General features: G+C 37.3%; 1 protein-coding gene across 1 annotated transcript; it reads right to left on the bottom strand.

The window, feature by feature from the left end:
• Nucleotides 1–999: 999 nt before the first annotated feature.
• CEP97 (centrosomal protein 97) lies at nucleotides 1000–26879 on the bottom strand. Its single transcript, XM_083362625.1, has 11 exons — nucleotides 26693–26879; nucleotides 24235–24377; nucleotides 23155–23313; nucleotides 20635–20736; nucleotides 19643–19756; nucleotides 17740–17906; nucleotides 15484–15648; nucleotides 15095–15228; nucleotides 10772–11561; nucleotides 7648–7723; nucleotides 1000–5999 (listed from the first exon to the last, which is right to left on the bottom strand). Exons 1-11 carry the CDS (start codon nucleotides 26766–26768, stop codon nucleotides 5298–5300), a joined length of 2628 nt encoding a protein of 875 aa, XP_083218751.1. The 5' UTR covers nucleotides 26769–26879; the 3' UTR covers nucleotides 1000–5297.
• Between the last annotated feature and the right edge of the window lie 51 nt (nucleotides 26880–26930).

The following is a 26930-nucleotide window of genomic DNA, read 5'->3' as shown; positions in this document are numbered from 1 at the left end:
AGCTTGTTTGGACTTGAATCGCGGTCTACTATATTGTACTGGTAAGTGGCTGTCTGCTTCCTCTGAGGCGTTGGGGCTCCTTATTCTTTCGTTGCAGCCTTTATTTTTATTTTATTTTTTTTTTGCTCTGCTGTCTGAACTGAACGGAGCGATTCCATTCAATATATTTCTGGTCCGCTCACTAACTCATTGTAAGAGGTATGTATGTGTGGTGAAAGTTAAACGTGCTTTTCAGTTTTCTGGTTCTTAGGAATAGGCTATGGAAAGCCAAAGAACGTATATTTAAAATGCACTGTGGCAAGACCGTCCCGAGTTCAAGCTGGATAGCACATAACGTTCAAACGTCACGATTTTGATATTAATTCAGGCTCTGTTCCTCTTTTTTTTTTGCAACACATTGCTTTCTAACAGTGTGGATTTAAGGATGATTAAAAATGAATTCAGTGACCAAGTTGGCATATGGCACTAAGACACAACTACAACGATTTGCATAACAGCCTAAGCCATAAACCAAGATTTACAAATCATGTCTTGTGTTCATATAGTGTCCTATACTGTAATGCAGCTAAGCATACGAAAGCCCAAGTGCATTGTACATAATCTCACAAATATACTCATGGTATGAAATAAAAGCTTGAATAAGATCCATCAAATATTATTTTATCCAGTGCTTTTTTTGTAAAAAAAAAAAAGGTGCCGGAACTCACACATGTCATACAACCCGCCTTGCCTATCCTACAAGGTTCCATCCAAAAAAGGTGCCGGAACTCCGTTCTGAGCATTCTATGAGAAAAAAAGCCCTGATTTTATCTTATAAAAATTAAAAATCTAAAACAACTATCCAGGAGCATTGTCTTCTTCACTACTGGGTGTTTAGAAAATGCAGTTTTACCCATCAACTACCATTTGAAGCTTTCCAATTCCAATTTCTATGTACTGAGGGCTCACAAAAACGTATTAATCAGACAGCAAATAAATCATTTCAGACTTACAAGCATCTCATAATTCAGAATACTTTATTACATCAAAATAAATTATTCCCAAATGCAAATTTTCAAAAATTGAAGCATGCAGATTATATTTTTAATCCAGATTATAAAAACTATATTACAGTCAGATTGCATTTTCTGTAAATAGGTTTCTGGCTGAGCAAATTACCATGATCAAGGATGAAATCATGTTGCCTATTTGCAACATGGACATTTTTTTAAATAATACCTTTTTAAGAGTGTTTTTCCCTTAGTATTACTCTTCTCTTTTTGACAATGACCTGGAAGCTTTTAAATTTGGTAACAGCATTATAGTATATGGCTTTGCAGAGGTCATATGAAATTTACCTAGTTTATAAACAATGATCACTTTATCAATACTAATTGATCTGAAATTAATAAGGCCATATTTTTATTGTCAGATTTAACCAAACTTACATTAAAGATAATAAAATTGTGCTTATGTAAAAGTAGAATTCACTGATCTCAGTAAAAAAATCTCATTAAAAGATTACAGCCAAAATATTGAATCTGAAAAATTTATATTTACACAGACTGCAAACACACACAAGCAATAAATACCAGTTTCTTATATAACAGTAATTACAAGTAAAGATTTACGTAGAGGAAAATGAAATTAAAAAATACAATTTAAAAAAGAATTAATTTTTTTTAAAAAAATAGGAATTGGTTTATGCCCTTCCTAAAAAATTGTTGTAGACCAGACATGTCAAACTCGCGATGTCACGTGACATTGTGCAACATATCCGGACAGTAGCAATGGGGTGAGTGTGGCTTTTGGATGACGCATCCGGCCCGTGGGCTGGCAGTTTGACACCCCTGTTGTAGACTGTTCAGATTTGGGATAGTTACAAGAGAAAAAGAGAGAAGTGGTTTCTCTTGCATCAGCAGATCAAGACCAGGTTTGGATTCCACTTAAAAGCTTTCCTAAAGAGAGGATATACTTGGAAAAAGCATCTGACTCAGAATATATTACATACCATGGGTTATACTACTATATTGTCTTGACCTCTGCTAGTTGGAAGAAAGTTTTCCATTTCCACTCTTTTATTATGAATCAGAGGAAGCAGAATTGAGTATTTAGACCAGGGGTCTTCAAACTTGGCCCTTTTATGACTTGTGGACTTCAACTCCCAGAATTCCTCAGCCAGGCACGCTGGCTGAGGAATTCTGGGAGTTGAAGTCCACAAGTCATAAAAGGGCCAAGTTTGAAGACCCCTAATTTAGACATATTGGGGTTATAACAGAAACAGGAGATCCGAAAAATGTGTTCCTCTTCTCCACTTATTCCTTACCTGTTGCTTATTTCAATAAAAGGGCTCATGGGTCATGCTCATCAAAAAAGTCTTTAAAAAAGTTTAATTTGCTTTATTCACTTGTCATGTTAAGTCCTAAAATGTGTACAAACAATGAATTCCCAAATACGCCAATCTGAAACTAAACAAACCAAACTATAACAACATTATGTTTAAATTGAGGCAATGAATGTTAATTCAGTTATCTCAGAATAAGTTTGAGTATATAACTTTTAAGTTTTTTAACGTAATGCTTCAACTTTCTCTCTTATGTATCCAGTAAGAAACCAGTAATACCGTAATTTGAATCAAATAAAACTGCATTGTATAATTTAAATATTCATATATATTCTTTCCCAAGATAAAAGCTAATGTACTTTTCCTCTCTATAATGCTGCAACTTTTTCTGATAAAACAAAAATATCACACGTAATCAAAATCTCATAACAAATGTTTATATCCTATGCAAGCAATGTACCTATGCAGTAAATTATGCAATATGTAAAAGCTGAGAAAGCTTACACACATGTACATATTCAAATGATATGTGTTAAATTTTTGATTTTACACACATAGATAATGAATAAACAGGCTTTGTGTATGTGGCTTTTGAAGCTCCACTGTTATAAACAAACACAATATGATCATTTGGAAGCTTCTTTGAAAACTGGACTCATGAACTCTTTTAGCACTTGCAAAAGATGTAGGTTTTTTCATTATTTTTTTTCAAATGTATTGAGGCAATATATACCTAAGTATCAATACCAACATCAAAACACAGAAAGCAATTTCCTCACAATCACAATGCATTCCTCTTAACTTCACAATTTTTTACTCACAAAAGAAAAAAAATCCTGTATTTATTCCAACATAAAATGAATAATTTTGCTTAATTGAACCATTTTTTTGCACTGTCCAAAACTCCACTATAGAGTCCTAGTCATTTCTATAGGAAAACAAATAATACTAAGCCAGCTACAATGTAAGTGTACACATACTGTTTATAACTCAGATACAAATACTGAGTTTTATAGACAGATATGAAGTTCAAGAGAAACGAGATGAAATAAGTATATTTAAGTACATGTTTAATTTTCCTTTTGAAATAGTATTTTCTAAACAATGTATCTGTAATGCTCTAAAAACAGTATTTTTAGATTTCTCCTTACAAAAAGAATAAACTTAACTACTTGTCTCTATAACAAATTTAAACAGTGCATTGGTTTTATGCTGCTTTAGCACAGAGATTGATTTTACAGCATGACCAATATATACTAGAACATGTACATATTGAGTATGTATATATTGTATACATACAGTACATGCATTCTATAACACTTCACAATGGATTTTTTTAAAAAAACGGTATATGAATGACTGAAATATAGATAGTTGTGGTAAAATTCAAGATCTCTTAAGCAATGCTTCCGTCAAAACATTTTTTCTACCATTGTTTTCTAATTTAAGACTGGCAACAACTCTTGAATTCCAAAACAGAGCACCAAGTTGAAGTTATATTTGACACAACAAACCTATTTCTGTATTTGGCAAAATAATTTCTCAAGGCAATATTTACAAATGACTCATTAAGCCAAGAACAATATATATACTTGACTATATACTTAAGTAATACTGGGGCCAAAGTTACAACTTTTAAATATTCCAGAATTTATGAATAGAAAAATCTTTATTATTGACAATAACTATTAATTATTAGTAAAGAAAACATACAAAGCATTTATTGATAGAAACAGTGGAGTCTGTAAAGAATTGTTGCTTTCTTTATCATTATATGGTGAAGCGGTAGAATGTAGGCATTCTCCATGAATGCCAGAATGAATATTGTTAACTTATATTAGAGTAGGGCAATACGTTTAGCAGCCAATCCTCCCTAAGCATCTAGAAAACATGACCACTTGCTTCTATGTCTTAGCAATCTATCAAGCAGGTAATGTTATTAAACAATTATTCTATATAGTTTTAGCAGCCATGGCCATATAATGCTGATCTATTATTTAAGAAAACCCTCTCATTTTTGTTACTTAGGTACAATATAAAATTGAGTACGTACTGTTTTATACACATTCTGACCTTGGCAAAATAGGCAAATTATTCCTATCATTATGAGAATATAGTGTGAGAGGTTGATTCTTCTCCCTCCTCTTCAGACTGGTTTTGTTGCATTTTTTAAAAAAAATTCCCACTGTCCCAGCAAATGAAACAAAGAAAAATGACTTCATAAAAATAGTCTTCTGTAATAACAGGTTGGACTAAGCTGTGTGGAATTCAATAGTCACATTTGTAGAAAAAATGTTTGGAGTATTGGTGAGTAAATTGTCTTGTACTGTTAAACAAAATGATTTGTACATGGAGCAAGATTTCCAAAATTCCCATGCTTACAATTTAGTACCTGTGTATTAGCATACATTTTCAGACAATCACTATCTTGCTTATATTATTAACTGTATGTTGTGTGAGCAGTGGGACTAATAGAATTTCAGATTTGAAGGCAAAAATGTTTCAGATCATGTAGGGATGCAAAACTAACACTTGCCATCAATGCCTTAACCTGAAATCTGCTTTAAGGGGTTGCAGACAGGTGCTATGTTTCTGCCTTCAAATATAAAGTTCTGCATACTGCCCTTATTTGTCATATTAAATATTTATATTTCTTTCTTTGAATATTACAAGGATGCATGCTTTGTTTCCTTGGGAAAAAACAACTAGTTCAGCTACGATAACAGCAATATGGAAAGTACTCTTCAAAATTATATTTCATAAAAAATCTGTTACAACCAAACCACATGAAATGTAAGTTATGATGTCTATTTGAACCTATCTTGATATAATTTAATAGTGTAAGTCTAACGTTATACGATTAACAAAGCCATTTTTAAAAGCAAAGGGACCCAGGTCTCCAAAATGCATAGAAATTGGTCCAACATAAAATGTTAACGTGGCTGTTACATTTTTTTCTGTAAATTTATGCTTGCTATACAGATAGCCTAACAGAAAGTGTCTGTAATGAAGAATCACAGTTTGTCTTTGTTTCTGCCATTTTATCAGTTAAATCGAATGCATCAATTCCTTCTTCTGCTAATGGAAGCACATCCTGAGAGACTAAAACAGCACTGCATGAAATATCCTTTTCTTCTGACGAAACAGCTGTATGGGTCTTACAACTTTCTGTTCTATTGCTGCAATTTATCTTTTCATCAAAATCATCTAGTTCTTCAACTGTTTTTAAATATTGTTGGAGAAGAGTATTGTTCTGGTCGTTGTTCAAACTCTCTTTACAATATTCCTTGTGGTCAACTGGGATCTCAGCATCAGAAAGGCTTCCTGAAAGAGAATCTTCACAGGGCTTGACTGTTTGCAGAGAATTTCCTAGAAAGCCTTCATTTGTTTCTGTCAAATGTTTTTCAGAGTTCTGCAACTCATTAAGGGTATTTTGGTCCGATACACAGGAATGGAAACCTGAATCAGGATATGCCTGTAAACATTTCTGATGACACATTTCAGAAGATGAACCTAACCAAGTTGAACTATCAATAGGAGAAGGTTCTTGATTTGGTCTAGATGACTGTGTGAATAATTCATGTGGACCCAGAATGCCAAATGCAGGAGTAGCTTTTTTCCAGATATTAGTTAGGTGTTGGTTTACTGAAAGCTGCCATTCCTGGATAGATTTAACCTATACACACCACAAAAATAAAAGATTATAATATGAGAAAGGTAATTGGGTCAACTGTAAAACACAGCAAGGTTGGGCAGTTGGTTTGATCTCCGAGCTTGGCAGTTTGGCTGCAAACATTTCATTTCCATTCGGGGGGGACATCTTCAGTGTGCTTTGAATTGTGCTTGTCTGTCAGAGCACTGGCCTTTAAATACCTTTTTGTGTGATGTAAATTGGTGTGGGTATTATTTGTCCGGATGTTTCTGAGCCATAATCTGGTTTCAGGTTGTTTGATTGGCTGGTTGTTGTTGCTGGGCCGTAGCTTTTGGTGTTTAAGTATCATCTGTGTGATGCAAATGGTGTTTGTTCAGTGGGTTGCGTCTGAGTCATGGTCTGGTTTCAGGTTGTTTGGCTGGCTGGCTGTTGTTGAGACGTGGTCCGGTTTCTTGTTGGGGGGATTATGATTTTTGTTGCTGTGTGGTGGGGTGCCTGTTTCTTCGTTTTAAATGCTGCCTTTGGGATTGAAGTAGTTCTTTCATTCTTAGCGGTTGGTAGATTGGGTCAATGTCAATGTTTCTGTTTATTGATTTATTGGTGGAGAACCAGGCTTCGAGGAATTCTCTTTCTCCCCTTGATTTCACTTGGGTTACAACTGTGGTCCTGGTGAGATCAAACTTGTGTCCTTGAGTCTTTATGGACAGACATGAGGGATAGTGGGTAGTGTCTTTTGATAGCCAGGAAGTGTTTGTGCAGTTTGGTACATAGCTTTCTTCCTGTTTGGCCCACATAGTTCTTTTCACAGTTGCTGCACTGGATTTGGTATATGATGCCTGATCTTTGGTTTGTTTCTGTCTGCTCCTTAGGTTTTGACAGTTGAGGCTGGTTTGTGGGCTACCGCGAGGTCATGTTGGAGTAGTAGTCTTGCTGTCATCTCTGAAACATTCTGTACATAGGAAATAGTGATTCGTCTGGTTGTTGTTGTTCCTGTTGTAGTTGTTGTGTTGCTTTGGGTGTTTGTACTGTTTGTGTGTAGTGATCTCTGGATGAAATTTCACGGATATCCATTTCTCTCAAAGACGTTGTATAAGTGTTTTTGTTCTGCTGATCTGGCTTCCATGGTGTTGCAATGGGATTTCACTCTGGCATTTGGGGTGGTTGCTGTGAAAGTTGAGGATTTGATCTGTATGTGTTGTCTTCCTGTACATGGATGTTATAAGTTGGCCATTGGTGGTTCTGGTTACAAGGATGTCTAGGAATGGCAGTTTCTTTTTATTCTTGGTTTCTATTGTAAATCAGATGTCTGAGAAGACATTATTGATTGTTTGGTAGGCTTGGTTGACCTGGTTGCGCTTGATTATCATGAAGGTGTTGTCCACGTAACATGCCCATAGCTTGGGGTTTATTTGTGGAAGTACTTCTTCGATTTTCTGCATAATGACTTCTGCAACCATGATGACAGATGAACACAATTCAAAGATGTTGAAGATATCCCCCCCAAATGGAAACAAAACGTTTGCAGCAAAATCACCAAGCTCAGAGATCAAACCAACAGCCCAACTATCAATCCGAGCTACTAATATTCAAACACATCTCAACACAGCAAGGTTTCAGGAGAATGTCTTAGCCTTTATTCATAGAAATGAATATTTAGGAAAACTAACTTTACCTGATCCCAAAGAAATTTGACAGCTTCCTCTTGCACAAGTCTTTGAAGCTTCTCTTCATTTTTTTCTTTTCTTAACCTGCAAATGATTTTCATATAGATATATAATATCAAGCTATAAAAGTGTTACTACTTTGATCACCACCTTTGCTGCAATACAATTATTTACAGGTAGCCCTTGACTTACGACCACAATTGAGCCTCAAATTCTGTTGCTAGGCAAGAAAATTGTTAAGTATGTTTTGTCCCATTTTACTATTCTTGCCAGTTACCGTATTTTTGGACCATAAGACACACCCAGTTTTTAGAGCAGGAAAACAAGAATTTTGATTCTACTTTTACGCCCTGGGAGCAGCTTGCTTTTCAAACCTCCAATATATAAAAGAGGAAACGTGCTACAAAGGCGCGTCTCGCAGAGTCTTTCCCAAGTGACGCCTACGTTCCACCGCTGCAGAAAAAGAAGCGCTGTGTTTCTCACCAGTGCAGGCAGCCCGGGTCCTGTGAGAGGACGAGTGGGAACGAAGCAGCCCTCGGGTCTGTGCTGTGGAAAAGCCGCAAGCGCCAGTGTTGCCTGGGCTCCTGCCTGGCTCGCTTGCGGAAAAGAGGCTGCTTGCTAAATGAGCTGGGCAGCAGCCCGAGATCAGCATTTCTGAGTGGGATTTCTCAGCGCGACTCAGCTGATCCTGGGCTCACTTAGCAAGCAGCCTCTTTTCCGCAATCGAGTCAGGCAGGAGCCCGGGATCAGCTGAGTCGCAGTTAGAAATCAATTCAGAAATGCTGATCCCGGGCTCCTGCCTGCTGAGACTCCAGATTTGAGCCGCGGACCAGAGCAGAACACCGCTAATCAGGTGGGAGGCTGGGAGTCCGGATCTGACGCCACCGGCCAGCTGGAAGTCCCGGCGGGCGGCCCTGCTGCCGCCGAACAGCCGGGAGCATCGGCAACCTTCTCTCATGGCCGCCAGTCATCTAGGAGTGCTGGTGCTTTTGAGCAGGAGCGGCTGTCAAGCCCCGGGCTCCCAGCTGACTGGCAGCCCCTAGAGAAGGTTGCCAACGCTCCCGGTTGTTCGGCGGTGTTGGGGCCACCCGCCGGGACTTCCAGCTGGTTGGCGGGGTGGGATACGGAATCCCAGCCTCCCACCTGATCAGCGGTGTTCTCCTCTGGTCCGTGGATAAAATCCGGTGTCTCAGCCTCCCAGTGGAGCAATGGGGGAGGAGCAGAATCTGGGGTACCACACCTTCGGACCATAAGACGCATCCTCGTTTTACCCCCCACTTTTTTTGGGGGAAAGTGCGTCTTATGGTCCAAAAAATACGGTAAGTGACTTACTGAAGTTGCAGTTAGTAACATGATTGTTAAGTGAATCTGGCTTCGCCAATGACTTTTCTTATCAGAAAGGTGCTGGTGATGACCTATAAAGCCCTACATGGCTTGGTTCCGGGATATGTGAGGGAACACCTGCTGCCGGCATCAAGTTCCCTTCGTCCAGTGCGTTCCCACAGGGAGGGTCTTCTCAGGGTGCCACCGGTAAGAGATTGCCGGCGGACGACACCCAGGGATAGGGCCTTCTCAGTGGGGGCGCCTGCCCTTTGAAACCAGCTGCCATTGGAGCTGAGGACTGCCCCCGACCTCCGTTCATTCCGCCGGGGCCTGAAGACCTGGCTCTTCGAGCTCTCTGGCCCAGGCTGAGGCTTAATCTTATTTTAACTGGGGTTTTATTTATACAGGGACAAATGTAATTTTTTTTAAACTTGTTTTTAACTTTTGTATCTGGTTTTTAATTACCCTGTAACCCGCCCTGAGTCCTTCGGGAAAGGGCGGTATATAAATGTAATAAAATAAAATAAATAAATAAAATAAAATGGTAAAAGGTAGTCACATAACTCCAGGACACTGCAACCATCATAAATACATGTCAGTTGCCAAGTGTCAATTTTGATCATGTGACCATGGGGATGCTGCAACAGTCATAAGTGTGAAAAATGATCATAAGACACTTTTTAAAGTGCTGTTTTAACTTCAAATGGTCATTAAGCAAGTGATTGTAAATCGAGGACTACCTGTATTGCAGTAAGAATAGATTCTGGTGAAGAATGTTTTATAGATGGCATCTGGATCCCAAAAAGTTGTCTAACATGTATCCTAATTTACAGTCTAAATGCTGGAGATGTGGTAGTTTAGAAGCCACCTATTTTCATATGTGGTGGACTTGCAGAAATATAAAAGCTTTTTGGGTTAAAATTTGGCGGAACATTCAAAAGATTTTTAAGAGAAAGATAAAGTTCTCTCCGCAATTGTTTTTATTGGGCATTGTTGTAGATTGTGATGTTAAAGAAACTAATTTGATGTTGAATTTGATAACAGCAGCACGGTTACGGGTGGGACAATACTGGAAGAAGTATAGTTTGCCTACTATAGAAGAATGGGTGTTTAAAGTTTTGAATCTTGCAGAAATGTCTAAGATTTCTGCTTATTTGAAGGATCATTCACAAAAAAGATATATTTCAGTTTGGAGGAGATGGATAGATTATATTCAGAATAAATATGGGACTAAAAAGTTCCATTTAGCTTATGAGTAGATTTTAGAGAGATATTGTTATTAATTTTAGTGTTAGTACTTTGTATGTATCTATGTTAAAGGGGAGTTAAAGCACATTATGAATTTGGTTAATTTTATATTATGGATAATTTTTACTTAGAATATGATTATTATAACTATAACCCTGTATTTAGCTCTGGGAAGTGGGGGGGAAGGGGGGGTGGTTTGGGGTGGGTGGGTTTTAGGGATGTATTATAAAATCTTTTTTGTAAAACTCTTTAATAAAAAGAATGGAGTTTTGGGGAAGAAATATATTTACATCAGTTTATTGAATAAATTTGTCAACTTCACCAATTCTAATAACAATGCAACTTAATTTCTGTTTGCTAGAGACACTGAAATAATTTTTTCTCCTTTGATTATGCTAACAATTGAATATTTTTGAAAGAACACTTCATTTTATAAAGTTGGTGAGTTTTGCCTTCATCTGGAGAAGAAAGAGGAGCTTACCAATTGAAGAAAATGAAAGTACTACCCCAACTACAAATTATTTCTATCCTATTATTTCAGTTTATCGACTTTCTACTTACTTTTCAACTTCTTCAGTTAAATGAACGATATGTTCTTGCATTCTGTTGAGTCGAATTTCATAGCGTGCTTCCCTGACTCTGGAATGGAATGTTCTTGTATAAAATCCTCTCCAACAGGCCTGAAGTTTGGTGGCAGCTTTATTCATTTCTGCAAGTTCATCTTCCTTCTGGGTTGCAGTAACAGATGCATCGGTAGACAGTTCTAGAGAATTAGCAGCAGAAACAAATTTGATAACGTTCTCTTCTGTTGAGGGTGACTGCTTTAAGTTACTGAACTTTACATTGTCTTCAGGGGATGCTTGATAACTGCTAACATCATCAAGTTGAATATCAGTGTTTACTGAAGAAGAAGCAATGAGGAAAATATCCTCCTCTTGATCTTCATTTTGAGTTTTTACAAGGTCTGCTGACTTGTGGGTATACTTTTCCCAAAACACAGAAGCATTTTTCTGCTTTTGTTTGTTTTGCATATTAAGATCTTTTGTAAATTCCAAATCAGTATCCCCCAGATCTTCTACATCCTCTACATCGATGCCAATTCCATGAAGTTTCAGTTCTGCTGAAGTGGGAGACATCGGAGAGAGCACTGAAGCAACAGGCATAAAAGTGGATTCTGAAGATAGGAGACTACTGTTCAACTTGTCCTCGTCAGTTTGTATATCATCCAAGTAAAAATCCTTAGAAATATTTCTTTCAACTTGTACCGAAGTTGGAGAAATATTTTTAATCGCGTAAGAATGGTCATCATTGGATTTTGTCACAACCCAGGTATTCTTTTTAATGATACGTTCTGGAAAAGAGAGTAAGATACAACATATAGACTTTCAATATTTATGTATCTACGTATGATGAGGGTGGAGGTTCATTCTCTGAGCTTGTGGCTTGGTTTCCGAAATTTCATTACCAGGCTAGATAATATCTTCAGCAGAATTTAGGGGATGTCAGTGTTCTGCTTATAAGGGCTTTGTGTGGTCAGTAGATCTTGTGATGGTGACATCATGTCAGGTGAGGATCACCTCAGGTTAGGGTCTTGTGATGAGTCAGGTGTGGGTGTGTCAAGTGAGGGTCTTATGGGTCTTGTCATGGATCAGGTGTGGGTCACCAGTGAGAGTCTTATGATGGGTCTTGTGATGGGTAAGTCACGTCAGGTAGGTAGAGCTATGGATTCAAGTCATTAACAAGACCAATCCATAGCTCTACCAACCATCCAACCAAAATTCTGAACAAGCTATGTTGATGACACTTTCGTCATCATCAAATACTTCCAAATTAAAGAAATATACCACCTACTCAATAGTATATTCCCCAGAATCAAATTCACATGTGAAGAGAAAACAGACAAAAGACTCCCATTCCTTGACATCAACATAAGGATACTAGACAACAGAGAGCTGGAGACCCGCATCTACTGCAAACTCACTCACATAGACCAGATCATCAGCTTCGCAACCAAACCACCCCACCGGACACAAAGGAGGCTTTGTCCCAACTCTCTTCAGAAAGGCTAGGACATGCTGCAGCACCACAACACTAAGAAAAGCGGAAGAGAAACGGCTGCTTGACGTCTTTCTCCGCAATGGCTATCCAAAAAATATCGTATTCTGACACACAGCACCCAAACCACAATGCACCACATAGCCAACCACCATGCAAAAACTAACGCTATCATACACAAAAGGGGTATCAGAAATGACAGCCAGAATTCTCCAACCTCTAGGAAAAGCAAGAGCCCACAAACCCACAGCCAGACTCCACCAGGAATTATCTAGAACCAAATATAAGATACAGAATGATGAAAGAAACAAATGTGATTTACAAAATCAACTGTAGCAATTGCAACCAATTCTACATAGGATAAATATCACATCAAGTGAAAACCAGGGCCCATGAACACCAGCTGGCAGTCAAACACCACGATCATAAATCCCTAATCACTACCCACACTGACACTAAACAGCACCAGTCGATACAAGAATCATCAGCCATGCTACCACCTGCCAGGCTCATGAATTTATCGAAGCCTTGCATTCCACAAGCAATTCCATCAACTGACACATTGACTTACAACCAGTCTACAAACCCCTCCGAATTCAAATCAACAGCACAGCCACCAGAGACAGCACTCTCAACCAATTATGCAACCCCCGCACCAGCACACCTCCCAATGATCCTCATGTAAGGTGACCTCCCCATCACAAGACTGTCACTAGTGACCCACACCTGACCCATCACAAGACCCTGACCTGAAGTGACCCTGACTTGAGGTGACCTCACCATCACAAAATCACACAAAGCCCTTATAAGCAAAAGAATGCTGACATTCCTTAAATTCTGCTGAAGATGTTACCTATCCTGGTAATGAAACGTTCAAAAACCAACCCACAAGCTTAGAGAACCAACCTCCACCTTCATTCTACATCTGAGCCACAGATATCACCAGTATCACAAATCTACATATGCATTTTTTTGCCAAATGTATATTATCTATATCTGTCTCTTGACTAATTAGGGATTAGGGAATAAATTTTTGAGATTCCTCTGGTCCATAGAAATAATATGCATCCGACTAAACAGCAACTAGAGAAGGAAAGAGTTTCGAACTAATTGTCCTCTCCTGTCTACGTAGCAATGGAGTATGCTATATAGATTCCATCATTTGATCAGGCTCTACCATGACAAATAGACAGAATACAAGGTGGATTTAGGTAAGCAAGAATTATTAAATGGCTGAAATCATTAGAAGTATGCTCTATAGCCAGCTATAACAGTGTAGTTAAAAATCTAATAGATAAAAAACTATTTTTTATCTTGAATATCTTCAAGATTTCACCTAATAATCTGTTGTGACTCAGGGCCAGCCTGTGGGTCCGACAGCCGGGTCCGATGTATCGGAGGACTCAGATGAGGGGGAGGAGGGAGACGAACCGGCTGATGATGGTTTGGAGGCTTTGCAGAGTCCTCAGCCGGGGACCTCTTCTCAGCTGCGTGAGCCCGAGAGTGCGGAGGATGATGACCCACAGCTGGCCCTGTTCAAGGACGCCCGACGCAGGAGGCAGTCGAGCAGGAACAAACAAAGAAAGGCTATGGGACTCCTCGGGAGGAGGCACAGGGAGACCACGCCCTGAGCTCTCTATAAAAGGAGTGTTTGGGGAGGGGCTGGTTGCTGAAAGCAACTTTTCCGCTTGAGAAGACAAGCTCTAGTGTTTTTGTTAACTGCGTAATTAAATCTTGGCAGAAGCCTTTTAGCCTTGGACGCTCTCCAGTCTCTTCTTTTTGAATAGGGGTTTGTTAGAAGAGGGCTGGTTCAGAACATAATCTTAGCCTATTCCATGCTATAAAGTAGTCAAAATATGCACCATATGTCTTAGTGTAAACAACAATTTATTTCGTAATATCTATACCAGACATGTCAAACACAAGGCCCTCATACCCAACCTGGCTAAGGAGAGCAAGCACAGCAGCAGCAGCCTTGAGGAGGAGGTAAGTGCAGCTGGGCACCCCCTTGGGGAAAGGGACTGGGCTTAATGTCGTGGATACCTGAGGGCTGGGCTGGGCATTTGACCTCTGAGCCACCATCCAGCCCCCCCCCTATAACCTGAGAGGAACAGTGAGGCTCCTCCAGTGGACCATGTCTTGGCACTTGCCCCGGTCGTTCTGCCAGAGACCCTCAGATCTGTCCCACTCCTGCCCAGGCCCCCATAAGCACCCTTGACCCGAACGATGTAGAGTTGGCCATGCCCACCCAGTAGGCCACATGCAGTCCAGCCACGCCCACCCAGTACACCGCACCCACCCACCCGGCCCCTCCGAGGGCAACCGTAATGCTGATGCGGCCCTCAATGAAATTGAGTTTGACACCCCTGGTCTATACCCATAGGAGATTATTGAAGTAGAAATGTAAGCCTCTTTCAGAAATGCATCTTTGACTGCCTTGTGCACTTTTGCTATTACAAATCAATTTGCTGTATGGATTTACAGTCTGCATAATCAGTTTCCATTCAGTACTAAACTGCATTTGCAATATATTTTTTCCATTATTCCTAATCCTATTTGGCTACAGCTTTTTCCTTTCATTCCTCATTTTGAATTCCACAGATATATTATCCCATTTTGTCCATTAAAAGTATGTCACAGTTGAATCATAGTTTGTTAAATATATCACAATAGGAAGAATTTGAATGATGCAGTACAGTAATCTAGCATCAAGGCACACTATGATTATAACCTACAGTATATATGTGTACCAATCACTGATTGCAAGCCTATGAAGCAAGTGGGTCACCGCTAGATGAGTGATAAAACACACTGGATATAAATTCTTACCACTTTCAGCCATTTCTTGTTGTACATGGGCAGGACTGTTTGGCTCATTAGTAACAGGTATACCTTTATTCAGAGTTGAGGATACAGGTGACTCATTAGCATGGCTCTGATACATCAATTGTCTTTGATGCAATCTAAATACAAATATTTGAATGATTTTATTTCATTACTTAAGAATACTATAGTCAGAGAACCAGTTTTTTAATATCACAAATGTTAGCAAGTTAGCAAAATACACACAAACACATACACACACATATAATCCAAATCAACTTTTCTGACCTTAAAAAGCAGCTTAAAAAGACCTTATAAATCAAGGCCTGCCTGAACAAGTTAAAATGATTATATTAAATTATATAAAAATGGTTCACAAACAATGATATTCACACCTTTGCTTATGTAGTATTTTTTCCAGTTTGGCATCCTCCGCTGTTTGGAGTCCAAACATAGTAGTAAGAGGACAAACACTGGCCAAATATTGTACTAACTGAAGGTGCTGGCCTGGTCGGAATGATCTTCCCTTTCCTTGACTATAAAGCCATTCTGCTTTCAAGCTATAAGGGAAGAATGAGATTAGTTGTATTAAACATTTTGAAAGTCCTTTCTATTAGAAACATACAAAGCATAAAGAACAGCAATTGAAATCCGGAAGTAATAGATAATTCAGAAGCAACAGCAAAAAAAAAATGTTGACATATCATAATACATTGGGAGAAAGCAATAATTTTCATGAATTCCAAAATAAACTATTTCAGCTACATACTGAATATCCAATATCTACTTTTATCTTCAGGAGTATATATTTTAAAACCAGTACAGTAACTTGTCTTAGAATTTGATAGACTTAAATATACATAAATGAAAATAAATGTATTCATATAAAAATAACTAGAACTATTTTATAAAGAACACTCTTTCTACTCAATTTTATCCATACATGGTCCCATATTATTCCCTTTCAGCTATACAAAGTGCAGGAAAAAAGTAAGAATGGAATGGAATGGGAATAGAATAAAATAGAATCTGGAAGGGACCTTGGAGGTCTTCTAGTCCAGCCCGCTGCTCAAGCAGGAGAACCTATACCATCTCAGACAGGTGATTGTCTAGTATCTTCTTAAAAATCTCCAGTGATGGAGAGCCCACAATTTCTGGAGGCAAGCTGTTCGACTTGTTGATTGTCCTCACTGTCAGGAAGTTTCTCCTTAATTCCAGGTTGCTTCTCTCTTTGATCAGTTTCCAACCATTGTTTCTCGTTCTTCCCTCTGATGAACAACATGACCCCTTCTTCCTTGTGGCAGCCACTCAGATACTGGAATACTGCTATCATGACTCCCCTATTTCTTCTTTTCTGTAGACTAGCCAAACCCAAGTTCCGCAGCCGTTCTTCATATGCTTTGGTCTCTAGGCCTTTGATCATCTTAGTTGCTCTTCTCTTGTGAATTTTTTTTTCAAAATCTCAACATCTTTTATATATATATATATGGTGACCAAAATTGGCTGAAGTATTCCAGGTGTGGTCTTACAAGGGCTTTATAAAGTGGTACTAATACTTTGCATGATCTTGATTCTATGCCTCTGTTTATACAACCCAGGATTGTATTAGCTTTTTTGGTTGCTGCTGCACACTGCTGGCTCATAGTTAACTGATCATCCACTAGGACTCCAAGGTCCCTCTCAGTTACTGTTTTTAAGCTGAAAAAAGGAAATGTAACTGTGCTATACATTACCCCCCTAATCTTGTAAATTTCCAAATAAACCTTATTGTAAGCATGCCTGTATATTGATTTATGAACTACATTTTGTTCTTTAAACTTTTCATCTCTTTCTTTTTGAGATCATCAATTTTATCTACAATTACAAAATCACAATTTCCTCAGTCTTCTCTTTCATTTCTTGTAACCACTGCACATCCAAAATTTTAATCACTGTTACCTCTTGTACTCTTTCAGTTAGAATTTGGGCAAATGCTTTCCTAATCCCTTGAATTTCTTCTATTTATTCTTGCTACCTTTATATAAAGGAATAACAATGGCATTATACCAATCATCAGGCACAAGTGTAGTTTTCTCATATATGTTAAACAGTTTGCACAGTCACTGCAAAGGCAACTCTTGTACTATCTGAAAATGACAAAATCTTAATCAGTTTCACATTAAACTATTTCTTTTGCCTTTTAAAGCAAATAGCCGCTGCCAGCTTATAACTTGCTCTGTGTATTTCCCATTGTATTCCTGCTTACTCTTTTGTAATCTCTTCCTTTTCATCGACTCCATTACATATCAATACAATAAATACAAACATTCATTCTCTTCTTGTATTTTATCTTAGCACTGGGTGAGTTTTCCCAACACTGAGGGAATGGGGGAAAGGGGCTATAAAACTTGACCTTTGTCCTAGCTTCTTCTCAGTTGAGTTTGGGAAACCTTCCTACTGTTTGGGCTCACCCAGGCTATTTGGGCTAATACCCTTGTGATGCTGTAAGTACTGTATATTCAGGGGCAATTTCTTATTAAAACTTTTTCAAGATTGATTACAATCCTGACATCTCTCTTCATTTTCTCATTCTTTGGAATTTGTCTTGCAAATTCTAAAGGATGGATTGATACATAGATTAATGGCAACACTCAGTTTAATGATATTCTTACCTTTCTTTCTGAGAAACCACATACCCATCAATTACTTTAAGATTGAGACACCAACTGACAATAAATGGTCGGTAATCAAAACCTGGAATGTTAGGTGTTGCCATCACACAAGGATTGTTCATAATTGAGAGTTGCTCTAGTTTAGGAAAACAGGTCAAGAAAGAAATCTAAAAAGAAAAGGAAACAATTATTTTTGTGGTTAAATGTAAAGAAAATTTACAGGCTGAACAGCACTATACAATAGTTATATTAGATGTCTGAGGGAAAAATAATTTTACTTGCTTAATTTTATTCAAAGACTATTGTTTTATTCTATTATTTCCCAGAATTGAATAAACATAAAGTACTAGAATATTTTCTGCCGATAGCTTTATTGTAATATGGAAGACATTTCAATTACAAGTAATCCTCGACTCACAACCACAATTGAGCCCAAAATTTCCATTGCTAAATAAAGACAATTAAATGAGTTGCACCCCATTTTACAACCTTTTTGTCACTGTGGTTAAGCGAATCACTGCAACTGTTAAGTGAAACATGCAGTTATTAAGCAAATTTGGCTTCCACCATTGACTCTGCTTGTCAGAAGCCAGCTGGAAAGGTTACAAATGGTGATCATATCATCCTGGAATATTGTAACTGTCATAAATACAAGCACCCAAATTTTGATCACTTGACTACGCTGTAACAGTCATGTGAAAATTGGTCATAAGTCATTTTTTTCAGTGCTGTTGTAACTAACGGTCACTAAACAAATATTGTAAATAGAGGACTACCTGTACAGTACTTCTTGTTCTCGTAATTGCTATAATTCAGGGGTCCCCAACTTGTGGGCTGCGGCCCACTAATAGGCCATGGCCTGTTTGCAACCGGGCTGCATGAGTGGTGGGGCAGCGTGTGTGCAGCTCGACCTACACAAGTGGGTGCTGGCGCTTGCAGCCCCACTTGCGCGAGTAGCGGGTGCACCCGCTGCTTACACAAATGAAGCTGTGTGCACCTGCCTCTTACATAAAACCATCCCTTCTTCCCTCTCCCAAGCGCCGGGCAGCCAACCCAGAAAGGTTGGGAATGCTGCTATAATTGGACATGAAATTAAGAATATAAAAACAAAAGGTCATCCGCATGTTTGTAGATCCTCTTTACCTCCAGAAAACAAACCAAACTCACAGTGAATTTTCATGGCCCAAGACACAGATTGAATGAAGACATTCCCCATGTCTAACATTTTTAAAAAAACATACTGCACACTGAACTACTTCTCTTTTTGATAGTTTATGAAAAAAAATTAATCTACTGTCCACCTTCAGGTCCCGAAGTGTAATTGCTGACAGTTTTAAGAGGAAAATATTTATAAATTCATGATTATATTTGCTTCAGGCATGATTCCTCCCTGCTCCATTTATAAGGGTGTTTAAACCAAAGTTAAATACATACTACCTTTCAAATGATGTTTTTACTTCTTAATCATGTTCAAGCTGATGATTACTAAAAAAAAAAAAGGTACAGAATACCTGTACCAGGAACATTTGATTCCTTAGGTGGAATCAATTTTTTTTTCATTTCTGTGTTTATTAAATGTAAAGTAATCCAAAATCTAATTTTGTTCATAGTAACTGATACATTTCAAAAATATGCTGCAAAGAAATTACTGTAAGAATCTCTCAAAGAATGTCCTTCTCCCTTTACAGTATTTTAATAGTATTTAATTACTAATATATTTAATTAAACAATCATTAATTAAATGACTATTTACTGTCATTTAATTTTAAAATCTATATATCTTCTGTGCCCAAAATGTAGCCATAAAAATAAAAATATAGATGAAAATATAATGAAATGCAACTATAGTAATTTAGGCTTCCTCAAAAATTTACTCCGCTTTCTTCAAAAACATTATTCTTACCTCATTCAAATCTCTAATTTCATTTTCTGCCAATGAAAAAATAGTCAGGCCTTGAGGTAAACAAGAAGGTGCTGAGCGCAATGAAGTTATGATATTTCCATGTAGTAGTAGAGTCTTGAGGAATAGTAGAATGGAGAAAGCAATATGTAGAAGTTTACTTTAACAATGTGAATTGCTCTGAATATTTATAAAACTACAAAAGGATTATGACAGTACAGCTGAATACACACACACACACACACATACTTGAAATATCATTTATGTTTAACACATGGATGTGTGTTAAAAATAAATGATATTTTAAGGGAATGTAAAAAATGTTCATAACTGCATTTTCTCTTTAGTTTCAATGAAATGTAACATGTTAGATCTAAATATTAGTCATCGACTAGTTAATCATGATCATTCATTTTGATGAGACTACAGCATACATTTTTATGTATCCAAATCATATTTTAAAGCAGGGTTGTCCAACCTTTTGGCTTGGCTGGGCTGCACTGAGTGAAGAGCAATTGTCTTGGGTCGCATAAAAATATATACAATATAATTAATGTATATAAATAAAAACTTCCTTTATTTTTTATATTTTTATCTTGTGAGGATGCATTACTAGCTCTCCAGGGCCACATGTGGCCCGCGGGTCGGACATGACTGCTTTAAAGGCATTTACAGAAGATTTTTATCTGAGACAGCTTTATACTACATTTTATTCATAGCTACCTGAAGAAAATGTTCTTGTGAATCAAATCAAATCTTTTATTACAGTCAAAGGCCAACAATGTTGCTGTTAACTTGCTCCTTAATTAGGAATAGTTAGATCAAACGTGTCAAACTTGCAATGTCACATGATGTCACACAACGTATCGGAGCTTTTTTGCCATTGCCAGCAATGGCGTGGGCGTGGTTTCCCGATGACGTGTCCAGCCTGTGGGCCGGCAGGTTGACACCCCTGACTTAGACCATTCAAAGAATATGAGATAAGCAATATTTACCTTTAGAGATGAAAGTTTGGAGATATCTCCTATTTGGGATATATTGTTATCTGACAAATCAAGATGTTGAAGAGATGTGCAGCAACTGATCTGGTCTATAGTCTAGAGGAAGACAAAATATTTTTCAGAAACATTATGAAGCTTAACTGTTGCAAGCTTTTATGGTTCTTGATACCAAAGTGTCTCTTACATTAGCAAAGAATGTAGTATATCAAATAATATGGCATGGGGTGCCTTGAGTCTCCATTGATTCCTGGCACTTGCCTGGACAAATCCCTTTAGTTTCTTGGCAAGATTTCAGAAGTCAGAGGTAACCCCTTTATGACTTGGCTGGCTCAGGAATTCTGGGAGTAGAAATCCACAAGTCATAAAAGGGCCATAGTTCCCAACCCCTTTCAGAAGTGATTTACTATTTCCTTCTTCCTAAGACTGAAAAAAGGGTACTTGGCCCAAGATCTCTCACTTCTGTTTCTGGCCTGGTGCCTTATCCACTACATCAAACTGGCTCTCAACTAGGACATGCCATAAATTCATTATTGATAATTTAAAAAAGAACATATGCTTTATTCTAGTTGAATTTAATTTATGACAAAAGTGGATAAACGTTAGATCATCTCTAATAGTAGACCTTTGAATGATATAATTTCTAACTGTTTAATGTAACATGTAAATGTAGTAAATTAGCTTCCAACGTGGAAAAAAAGAGAAAAAACAAGACTAGATTATGTGGAGAAAGCCTGTGAACCTAGAAATAATAGTAAAGATACATAAAATCACAGAATATAAGGGTTGGAAATCATCTAGTCCAGTGTTCCCCAACCTTTCTGGCTTTGTGGACCAGTGGAGGTCCACATGCCTGAAGGCTGCTTCTGCGGTCCGGTTGCAAAGGGCTCAAGGCCTGGTAGAGGGCTGCGGCCCAGGGGTTGGGGACCCCTGATCTACTCCATATCCAAAGCGGGAATTTACTATGTTGTGTGCTTGGTCAGAGAAACATTCTTCACTAACTCTTAGATGCACATTTCCCCTAAGCTTCTGTTTTGCATATGATTTTAGTTTTATTCTAATAAGCCTGACTCTAATTTGTATCTGATTCTTGAACATAGGGTCATTGTTATAAAATAATGGGCTCAAAACACTCCTGAAATTCTTGATGCAGTCCCAGAGACTTCCAAAAGTGGCTATCAAACAGCAATTCTAAAAACATTATAAAATGCTTGAATGGAGTACAATCATATTTCCCATTTAGTGTAAAGAAAATTTAAATGGAATAAAATAAAATGTACTTTCTACTGGCTCCACCCACTACTTTTTGGAGTCTGCTAACTTGCACATCTCTGTTCTAGCAGCTTGAATTCTAATAAAACAAAGATTCCAAGACTCTGAAATCTGCATTAAATTATTATGTATTTTAAAAAGCAGGACTAAAGAAGAACTCCTAAAAAGTGAGAAATGTGTATTCAGGTGCAAAAGTATGGTATAAAGACAGGAGTAGAATACAAGAATTCATCTGAAAATAAACAAAAATAATCTCATATTTTTAAATATTATAATTAATTTCTGTGTGCAACAATACAAGTCAAAATTTACTTAAAATATTACTTAAAATAATTAAATCTCATTTCTAATTTTAAAAATATAGAGTTGACTAACAAAGAAACTAAATGCAATAATATTAAATCCTATAATAGGCAACAGAATATAGATAAGACGAGACAAGATAACCTTCTCACTTTTTTCACTGTGAGCACAATGGCACACATCAAAATTGAAATTCAGTTGCCCACTCTCAAAGTGAAAACACATACATGACACACTATAACATAAACATACTATATAAACGTGTATAGACCCTCACCCCTACATATACATGACAAATAAATATTAAATACTGTCCATCTTGAATATATAATGGAAAGAGGAAGCTTGAGTTAGATATGAAAACTGTTAAGAGGGTATAAACTACTAAGAAGGTATTCCATAAAACAGATAGAAATATGCATTAACAGACTTTCCATCACAGCAAAAGTCCAATTAAAGAGGTATGTTTATCTCACGGGAAGGGAATTCTAAAGTCCAACATTAGCTATAGAAAAGCCTTTTCTCTCTTTTTCTTTAAAACAGTTGCATCCAATAGTAGTATTTCAGCAAGGGAACAACACTTACAGTATTACTAGAAAGCTTGTTCTTCACTGCCTACACATTGCCCAAATCTCATCTGAATGGTTGAGGGGCTATCAGGAAAGTGTCATCAACATAATGTAAGCTGTTGATATTTTCCCTCCAATTTTAAAATTGTATTCTGTTCTGTTCTATTCTACTCTAAATTAAGTTCCCAGGTATGACATAAATTCAATACAATATTACTATATTGGATTAACATTTTTATTGTTTTAAATATTTACTTACAATTTCAATTTACAAGGCTACCTACTTCTATATAACCCCCCCCCCCCCAAAAAAAAAGCTAGATGCAAGAATTATTTTATTTGCTGTTTATGTGATTATTTAAAGAAAATTTACCTTTAAGTTGTTTCCGGCCAGATTCAGCCACTCCAGGTACATTAGCTCTTTCAATCCCTCTACATAGCCAATACTGTTGTGAGGCAAGTTTAACACTCGAAGATGAGTAAGTTTTGCTACGCCCATCATCCGCACTAGCCGATTGTTGGCTACTGACAACTGCAACAAAATGGACAATAGCTTCAATTTTGCTTACTATTATTTTAATTCTTGGGGAAAACTATAAATGGGGAAATATGTATGTACTAACCAATGCTAGAGGTTAGTATTTTACTGCAAAGTAAAGTACCAACCTCTAGCATTGTAGGTGAAGGCTATGATTGGATTAGATGCAACCCAATCTGGAAGATCATGCTACGTTGAATGAATGCAACCTAAACTGAAGTGCAAAGCTCCTGCTTCAATGACTCATGCTTTCATCATTACCTGTTTAAGACTATTGCCAACATGCTTTTCATTGATATGACTTTGAAAGCTGCAGTTGTTAGGAGAACAATAGTAGCTGACTGATCTTTGCCAGTGGAGGCACATTTCACTAGTGTTGCAACCATGCATTTTATTTATTTTTATTTATGTATTAAATTTTTATGCTGCCCATCTCCTACAAGGTGACTCTGAGTGACTTAATGAAGATAGGCTTTTGTGTGTGATTTAAAATGTTGACACTAATCTATAAATCCCTACCAGTTATCTGCAGGTCTGCATTCTTGTATTGGAAGGTAAATGTAGTTTAAACCTCCCTTCATATCAGTCTCTTTGTGACTGCACCTACAAAAGTGCTTTCAAAATTCATTTTCACAGAACAGGTCTTCCCAATAATATTCTGTCAGAAGCTTTTAATTACTTCAAAATCAATAAATATAAGAAATATTAACGAACATAAAGATAATTAGTTGTTCTAATTTGAGTACATGGAGTTTGCATATAAAGCTGGAGAATCGAAATCATTGTATTGGACTCACATTCACTGAGTTACTGTTGAGCATAACATTTGCTGACAACATTATAATTTATTTTTTCCAAGTTTTTCCCCAAATTTAAATAATCTAACAAAGCATGTTTGTGCATATAAAAACCTACCTGCATCAAGTTCTTATAGTTCTCCAGGTGTTCCAATTTAATTAACTGATTTTTATCCAAAATCAAAGTATGTATGTCTGCATTACAAGATAAAGTTGGTCCTAGTTTTTGTAAACCCTGGCCTGACCAATTAATTAAAGAACCTGTTAAATAAGAAGAAAACAAATCCAAATGTTAAAAAACTGAACACAATTTAAAAGATGTTATGTAATCATGCCCTATACAATAACTCTTAGGATTTTGCAGTACAGTATTTAAACTGGGTACCAATTTCTTTGTTCTTAATTTTTAATATATCTGAAAAATCTGTTTTTGTCTTTAATAAACTCTGTCAACCTTAATATATTTGGAGCTTTAGCTTTTGTAACGTACTCTTTACAGTGTCAAGCAAAATTTTTCAAAGTGTTTTAACATAACCTGCTCATATCAGGAGCTGTCATATTTCTATGGGGCTCAATTCTAGACTGACTTGGCCATTTCAAAACATTGCATTTGGGTTTTATCCATTCTACTGTATACTTATTTCTGTATCTGAAACCACTGTCTTACTTCAAGATCCATTTGAACTTCATGTCAATGATAACCATGATGGTCTCTGGTAAAACTTTCTACTATAAAGCAGAATTCCTGCCTCATTTAATGATGACAGATTACCAGGTTTTGAGGCAGCAACGATCTTACTACACTTTTGTATTAGTATTTATTTTATTTATATTTCATATTTCTTATATTTCATATTTCTTCATATTTCAAAAGTTCTACTTTTGCCTCATCAATGCATGGGGCATTCTTTTTAAAAATGATTTTATTAAGGATTATAATTGAACAGATAAAAACAAATACAAAGCACAATAAATAGAAAAATTTCAAATGTGATTAAGAAATGAGGCTTGGCCAAGTTTATGTCCATATTTCCCATATTATAACTGTGGACATAGTTGACATTCCTCCACTATGCTCACCAGCTGACTGCAAAAACACCCATTTCTGCAGTCTACTTATGAGTAGCACTGCCTGGACTGTATGTATATGATCCCACAACCTCTTTTTTCCGGAGAGATTATGCTGGCCAGAAGCCATCTTCTGGCTGCTGATTTCAGCCATTTTGTCATTTCTGCTTCTTCAGGGACATCTAGTTCATCATGTCCTCACCAGAAATTCAGCACAGAGCATTTCTATGAAAATATAGTGTGTCATCCAGCTACTTTTTGACAAATGTTCTTCTTTCCCACTTTGTCTTGAACAAATGTGGCCTACAGATCCATAGAAGTTATTCTGGGATTCTTTCTGACTTCCTGACTAATTTATGCTGTGCTCCTGCAGTGATTTTGACCAGACATAAAGCTTTTCATGTCCATATTTCTGGGTATATATAGTTCTGGGTTTTGGGGTTTTTTTGTAATTTGACAGGCTTTAGTAACTTGTTTACAAAGATCTTCATGTTTAGAATCAAGAACTCCCCCCCCAGTGTTTTAGCTATTTCCATTTTCTTGGTTAACAGTAGTATCAAATCATGGATACCTGTAGTAGTGTAGTTGATCTTTCTAGTTCATCTTTTAAAATGGGAAATTGTCATAAAGATTGGTCTGGAATTTTTCAGAGATTTTGTGTTTAATAATTTGTTTCTCAAGAGACTTGGTAATGATTGAAGAGTTCCATTACTACCACTGCATGCCCCTTGGAAATTTCTGCAGTTGGCTTTTGGAAAGCATTGCCTGGTTTTAATCACATAGTCCTCGATTACCCTGGCCATAGCAGATGCTAATGACAGTACTGGTTTTATATGATCCTCTATTTACCCAGATTTTCTGTAGATTTTCTGTAGAATATGCCACTTCACCAAAGATTTAACTTGTAAAAAATGTACGTACTAAAATATATTACCGTTATTATTAAAACAGAACACTCCGTTGCACAATTTTGCCATCCTGTGAAAAATAAATTCTTACATATAACAAGAGTTTAAACATTAGCAAATAGCTTGCAACACCTTTCCCTCAAAGAGACACAAATACCGCAATTCTTTCAGGACAAAAATTAGTTACTAAAAAGAATGATAGTAGTGTCTCATCTAATTACATAACTTTCATTACACTTGTAATTGATGTGCACATACAGAAAGAAGGCACAAAGGAATGTCTGGAATTATTTCAATATACGTGTATGTACATATGAAAAGCGCCAAGCAAAAGAGTAAGAGAACTGCTACCGCTCCTATAAACTACACAAAGAAACAACCGCTCGCAAGGCCTTTCGGGATTTGTAGTGCATTGTTAAAATTAACTCATATTATTGATCAAAACCTAGGCTCACACAAACTACAGTCCCCATATGGCTCCGCGCGATACTCAGTTTTTTTTCCCCATAACGGTCAACGAAAAGACTATCCTGTTCTTTAGCAAGCTCCCCAAATCGCTGATCTTCGCCGCTTCCTGCGATCGTTAGATTTCACTCCTACCTTGACTAGTGCCCGTGGATGGCTTTGCCGCCTCAGTCTTCGTTGCGGAAACCTCCGCAACCGACGCTGCCGCCATACTTCCCGCTTGCTTCCAATGCTAGGCAACCGTGCTGAGGCTAGATACTGATTGGTTAAAAAGAAACACTTGGGGGAAAAAAAATAGCCGGAGATTTTATATCGCAGCACAAAGTTTTCAAGGCCCCTTGTGTCACAGATAATGAATTTTATCTACTTTAGG

The sequence above is a fragment of the Vipera ursinii genome (assembly GCF_947247035.1).
Source record: "Vipera ursinii genome assembly, chromosome: 4".
Taxonomy (NCBI): Eukaryota; Metazoa; Chordata; class Lepidosauria; order Squamata; family Viperidae; genus Vipera; species Vipera ursinii.
This window is presented reverse-complemented; position numbering and strand designations above follow the sequence as displayed.